This window comes from Triticum dicoccoides, chromosome 2B, assembly GCF_002162155.2.
Source record: "Triticum dicoccoides isolate Atlit2015 ecotype Zavitan chromosome 2B, WEW_v2.0, whole genome shotgun sequence".
Lineage (NCBI taxonomy): Eukaryota > Viridiplantae > Streptophyta > Magnoliopsida > Poales > Poaceae > Triticum > Triticum dicoccoides.
Window position 1 is genome coordinate 96,609,465 of NC_041383.1, and position 6,746 is coordinate 96,616,210.

The following is a 6,746-nucleotide window of genomic DNA, read 5'->3' on the forward strand; positions in this document are numbered from 1 at the left end:
TTAAATGAACAGAGTCTCCAAGCTAGCTAGCTTTTGTGATGATCGTCGGTCGCCTCTGTGCACCGGCGCCGCCAATGCGGCCGGCGATCTGGACGACGTTGTGGTCAAGGAGGAGGTGGTTGGGTGCAGGAGGAGCTCGAGGGCTGGGAGGACGTCGTCGGCCATGGAGGGGTGGCTCTTGGAGTCATTCTGGAGGCATCGGAGCGCGAGCGCGACCATGTCCTGCGCCTGCCTCTTGGGGTTCTGCCCGCCGAGCCTGGTGTCCATGACGCGTATCACCTTGCGCCGCTCCCCCTGCAGCATCGGCATGGCCCAGTCGACCAGCAGCTCTGACGCCACGCCGCGGGCCTCGTCGAGTGCGCGCCGCCCGGTCATGAGCTCCAGGAGCACCACCCCGAAGCCGTAGACGTCGCTCTTGGCGGATAGGTGGCCCGTGGCAACGTACTCCGGCGCGTCGTAGCTGCGCGTGCCGACGACGCGGGTGGAGACGTGGCTCTTGCCGCCGGTGGGGCCGGCGCGGGCGAGGCTGAAGTCGGAGAGCTTGGCGCGGTGGTCGGGGCCGAGGAGCACGTTGGAGGACTTGAGGTCCCGGAAGATAACGCCGCGGGAGTGGAGGAAGGCGAGGCCGCCGGCGACGTTGACGGCAACGAACACGCGCGTGGACCACGGCAGCGGCGGCTGGCTGCCCCGCCGGAACAGGTGGTTCTCCAGGCTGCCGCGCGGCATGTACTCGTACACCAGCAGCTTGTTGCTGTTGGAGTCAGAGCAGTAGCCGACGAGCTTGACCAGGTTGTCGTGGTGGAGGTCGCCGAGGTAGGTAACCTCGGTGAGCCACTCCTGGTGGCCCTGGAAGCTCTCCTTCTTGAGCTTCTTGATGGCCACCATCATGGCGTTGGTGGCGCCGGGCCTGGCGGGGGCGAGCGTGGTCTCGTCGATCCACCCCTTGTACACGCACCCGAACCCGCCCTCGCCCAGGTACGACGTGGAGCCGAAGTTCTTGGTGGCCGCCCGCATGTCCGCCATGCTGAACGACTTGAGCGACGCCGGCGGATCCGTCTCCCCCACCGCCGTCGGCACCTCCGCCGGCTGTGGCGGCTTCTCCGGGTCGGAGCTGCTCCGGCGCGATGGCTTGGAGTTGGAGTTAGAGTTGGAGGTGCTGCTCATCGGGTTCATCTCTGAAGGAAACACAATCCACACATCCACATGATTAGTTCCCTTCCTTGATAGATATGATCTCTCGACAAGAAATCAAGAAACAAAGAGATCGAGGACGGTGGCGAGCAAGGTATGTCGACCTCAATGCTTTTGTCGGTCCCCAACCCTAACCGGCAAGCTTAAGGGTGGTGACGCTTGGGCGGTGCAGCGCCAAATGATCGACGATGCTCATGTTGTCGGGGTAAGAAAAAAATTCAGGGAGCCGATATGCATGCTTTTGAGGCTCGGAGCGGTGTGGATGAAGTCCTCGAGATCCTTCATCGAGGACAAGCACTTGTGAAGGCAGAGCACGATGAGGCGAAGGAGGAAGGTGCCCCGCGGTCGTGGCATTGTGATCCTTGTGAATTGTTTCTATGGGAAATATCTCACTGTATTTAGCTTTGGCTGGGTTAGTAAATGTTTTTCATCATTATGCTTTCCCCCCTGGGTTCTCTGATCACCAGGCAGTAGAACTTCGTGGTCCGGATGATGAACCTGCAGGCCGCTGTTTTACTCGCGTTCTTGTTAATAGAGCTTGGTCATCTCAATGATGAACCAGCAGGGATTCCTAAAAGGTGTGTTCCTTAATCGGGTCCATTCAGCGATGGTAGGATGCATGCGAGCCTGGTCTTCTACTAGGAGTAGGAGGCAAAGTACTTTTCATCTAAATAAATGTTCCACTTGAGAATCCCCTTTTATCAAATATCAGAAGCCAAAACCCCTTTTTTTTGCTAACATTTGTCGGTACTTCACTATACCGGGAGAGGATACAAATGCTGGGGATTTACACCTGATCAACTTATCTCGTGTGACGGGTTACAAAGGATATACATTGTAGTGGTGACCTTGGTTGATACTGATCTATATTGTGGGAGGAGGGGGGCATCGCCCCCCCCCCCTCCATCCCCACCCCACTCCCCTATGGCCCAAGCCTTTTGGCGACAGGCCCTATGGCTAGGGGAGGATAAGAAGCAGAACGGAAGTTGGCTTCTCTGATCATGAGCACGAACTTGAGTGCTCTTTGTCCACCAACCACCCACAACTTGACAACCACAGAAGCTGCCTTCTATGATCATGAGCTCGAACTTGAATTCTCTCTGTGCACCGACCACCCACGGCATAACAACCACAAAAGCTGGCTTGACTAACCTCAAAACTTGGGAGCTATGAAAATGTCAGGCGTCATATAAAAGCACACTCACTCTCTCATGAGGAGCTGCCCACCCATCCATTCAAATCCCAGCGGCGCAGCAGGGAAGAAGCTCCCTCCAGCGAGAAGACCTGCCGTAGAAGCTCCCTCCAGCGAGAGAAGACCAGCACAGAAGCTCCCTCCACCAAGATGACCGGCACAGCAGCAAAGGGATCCTCTGGCGACCCGCATCCCACCGCCAATGTAGCCCTACAACTGAATCTATGAATTGTTGTTCTTCCCTCAGTAATTTGTTGTTTGCGTTTTCTCGTTCTCACGTAGTAGATTGTTTTCTGCTTCGGATGCCGCCCAAGGAGGAGGCCAAGGGGAAGAGCAAGGAGAAGGAGACCAAGGGGAAGAGTTAGGAGGAGAAGGAGAAGGCAGTGGAGGAGGAACACCTCACCCACCCACTGCGGTGAGTGTCGTGGTTCTAAGTCTGACAGTAGAATAGGGGTAGGATAACGGAGCATGATCTATCGAGATGCATATGGGTGACACGGTGGTTTTAACGAGTTCGGGCCTCTCACGGTGGAGATAACAACCCTATGTCTCGTGCTCCGGAGAGGCTTTGTTTTATCTTAGTATGTATCCGGAGATTACAATGTGTGTGTGTGGAAGAGAGGAACGGATCCCCATGCCTGAGCTAAGTCCTGAGACTAATGGTGAAAAGAGAGAGAGGTGGAAGGAAAGAACCCCCCCAAGTCTAGTGGTGGGGGGTGGCTTATATAGAGTGCGCCACCCCCTCACCTCCTATGTTACAAAGTGGGGTATGAATGCCATAATGCCAGCCCGCTATTAAGCCCTCACTATTAGAAAGATGCCGACTGCCTTGCTGCCTGCTGGTCTTCGTATATCCGAGTGAGTCGTGCGGTCGAGTGGTGAACCGTCATCCGAGTGGATGGTATGTTGCTTGGTCGAGTGGATAGTATGCTGCTTGTCCGAGTGGATAGTGTGTCTGTATGAAATTGACCTGGACCCACATGTTGTGTGGACCCCATGCTTCATGATATTTCGACCCTTCGTGGGCCTACCTGTTATGTATATCCCCAACATTAGCCCCCGAATCGATTGCGATTTTGCAGAACGAGTTGGTGTGAGACACAGTTTGGTCCGAGTGATTACAGAAATACTCGGTACATGTCGCCGCGCTTTCAGACAACCAAGGTTTGAACAAAATCTTAATGGATTTCGGCACCATGCTTCCCAACTAATCAAGGTAAGTGTTTGTGAGGAGCAACTTGGTGACATTCGTTCATCTCTCGGGAGAGGTTTAACTCGTGATCTGAGTATGGGTGTGTCATTAAATCCGTGCAACCAGATTGACACATGGACTGCTCTTTTAGAGAGATGCCATTCTTATCCCGGAGGAACGTCAATACGAGTCGGTTTCAGATCCACACTTGTGAGTTTCACACTTTGAGTCCTAGAAGAAGGCTCAAAACAGGTCCATGGAGGAGCGTTAAACTCGCCTTATAGAATATTTTTTTTGGAGTGATTTGGAGCTGGGCCTACATCGAGTAACTGATTACTCGGAATTTCTTCACGCCTGGAACGTGTCTTTTTTGTTGTTTGGCCGTCACTCGGGTTGGGCGGACCGTTCCGAGTGGATACCATTCCAGTGGGGGCACGCTGAGTGCACCCAGTGGGTGTAGTCCCCGAGACTGCCGTCGACTGCGGGCAGTCGGCGGGAGTCTTAGAGCCTGTCTTTTTTGTTGTTTCGCCGTCACTCGGGTTGGGCGGACCGTTCCGAGTGGATACCATTCCAGTGGGGGCACGCTGAGTGCACCCAGTGGGTGTAGTCCCTGAGACTGCCGTCGACTGCGGGCAGTCAGCGGGAGTCTTAGAGCCTGTCTTTTTGTTGTTGTTCATCACTCGGACTGGTCAGGCCATACCGAGTGGAGATTACTCCAGTGGGGGCACGCTGAGTGCACCCACTGGGTGTAGTTCCCGAGACCGCCGTCGACTGCGGGCAGTCGGCGGGGGTATGAGAGAACTAAAACTCTTCTTAGCTGGTACTGATCGAACTTGTTCTTCTCTGACTCGGAGGTCGAGTAATACTGGAGATGGGTTTGCATCGAGCAAAATGTTTCTTTCTGAGTTCTCTTCCAGTGGGGGCACGCTGAGTGCACCCACTGGGTGTAGTCCCCGAGCCTCTGTCGGACTAGATGAGTCTGGCAGAGGGTTTAAGTCTCTCGGTAAACCTCCAGGCAGTCGACACGGTAAATATCTTTTAGTCTGAAATTGAGTCAATCGGATGCATCTTCAGGTGCTTGACATGGTAAACAAGCTCAACCTGGAGCTGAGTCGGTCGGAATGATCTTCGTGCACTCGACACGGAATAAATTCAGCCTGGAACTCGGTCAAGCAGGTGAATCTTCGTGCTCTCGGCACGGTGAATGAATTCGGCTTTGAAACTGCCGACTGTAGAAAAAAGCTGGACACTCCAGGGAGTAACCTTTTCATTAGTACTTCTACCATTAGATTTTGCATGAAAGGGGTATTTGTAAGAGCACATTGTATCCGCAGAGGAGCTTCATTTTCACCCTTTTGCATGAAAGGGGTATTTGTCCGAGTGGACGTGCTTCCCGACTGATCGAGGTATGTTGACTTGCAAGGAAAGACTTAGTGGCACTTGTATGTCTCCCGGGTGATGCTCGAAAGAGGCAAGTTTGCTACAGAATGTGATATGAGGTTTGACCATATGAGTAACTTAGCCGTTCCCGTGTTGGGGGTGTAGAGGTAAAGACATGTCCAACTAATGGTGACGCGCGAGGCGGCAGAGGGGCGATGATGTGTACAACCGAGTGACGATGCACGGAGCGGTCGAGTGGTGAAGACGCGCGCAACCGAGTGGCGACACATGGGACGGCCGAATGGTGATGACGTGTGAAGTGGTCGAATGTAGGACTACATATCTAGCCAAGTGAAGATGCACGGGGCAGCCGAGTGGTGAAGACGTGCACAACTGAGTGGCGGCGCGCGAAGCGGCTAAGGCGAAGTCATGTGTCACCGGACGGTGAAAATGGTCCTCGGAGGACTTAGTCGAATGCTTTCGAAGCTTATGTAGTGACGAGTTTGGTGTGGTTGCGACGCAACAAGACCGGCGTGACAACTGAGTCTGAGTAGGAAAGAAGATGGTGTGCAGAGCATCTGGGTGATTATAAAACTTGTCCAAGTGGCGGATCGAATGCACTTGTTGAAGTGAAGGATCTGACCGGTGATGAAGTACTCGACCACTCAGGCGAGTGTCATTTCAAATGAGGTGCAGCCCCCGAGTGCGGCGTAGCCCCCGAGCATACTATAGGCTTCGACAACGGACATGCCGGGATATGAGAAATATAGTCTTGAATGGACGATTTGCAATTCATCGAGTCGGATTTGGGTAAAGATAAGGAGAAGCTTCCGAGTGATGCTCGAAAGAGGCAAACTCGCAAAAGAGTGAAGTGTGAAGTTTAATTATGAAAGGGACTTATCTGTCTCATGCCCGACGAGGTCTATATCATTGATACAATGAAGAGAATTTCATAGAGGGGTTGGTCGGACGTGTTTGAAGTCAACAAAGGGACAAGGTCAGTGTTGTGGTGCGCTAGGATCAGTATGGTGACCGAGTCCGAGCAGCGATGAAGTTGGCGCGTAAGGCTGTCAAGTGATCGCGTAACTTGTGTAAAACATGGCACAAGTCAACACAATAATTTCTTGAGGAAATTTGATGTGTGCTGAAATGATTTGTGTGAATAATACCCATAGACACCCGCTGGGAGTGCAAGGGGCTTGCTGGTTAACCAGCAAGAGTCTGAAAGACCGAAGGATCCGTTCGAAGTTGTCAAAGCGGCGGATCCGACTGAACTCATTGGGATACTAGCTTAAATAAAACGGAAGTGTAGTGTTTCGACTGAGTTGCAGCCCAGGAGGACCGATGCAAACTCGAAATGAAGAACGATACTTGGTGTTCGTAAATGATGTATGCGAAAAAATGGAAGTTGGACTTGGGAGTCACATAACCAGTACTAAGCAAGTATGTGAAAATAAGCAACCGAGCGTAGAGGTACACTTGGTGGCGTGGCCTCCGAGTGAACGTGATGTGTGAATTATGGAATACTCGGGAAGACGAAAATAACAGAATGTAAAATGACTTAGCTGTCTGAAGGCGCGCGGGGCGGTCGAGTGATGATGAGGTGACCAACCGAGTGGCGACGCGCGGGGCAGCCGAGTGGTGATGAGGTGACCAACCGATTGACGACGCACAGGGCGGCTGAGTGCTGATGAGGTGACCAACCGATTGACGACGCACGGGGCGACCAAGTGGTTATGAGGTGACCAACCTGGTGACGACGCACGGGGCGACCGAGTGGTTATGAGGTGA

General features: G+C 53.2%; 1 protein-coding gene across 1 annotated transcript; it reads right to left on the minus strand.

The window, feature by feature from the left end:
• Nucleotides 1-1,173, minus strand: LOC119360567 (probable serine/threonine-protein kinase PBL18). The gene has a single exon (XM_037626149.1). The coding sequence runs from the start codon at nucleotides 1,171-1,173 to the stop codon at nucleotides 1-3; it is 1,173 nt and encodes a 390-aa protein (XP_037482046.1).
• Between the last annotated feature and the right edge of the window lie 5,573 nt (nucleotides 1,174-6,746).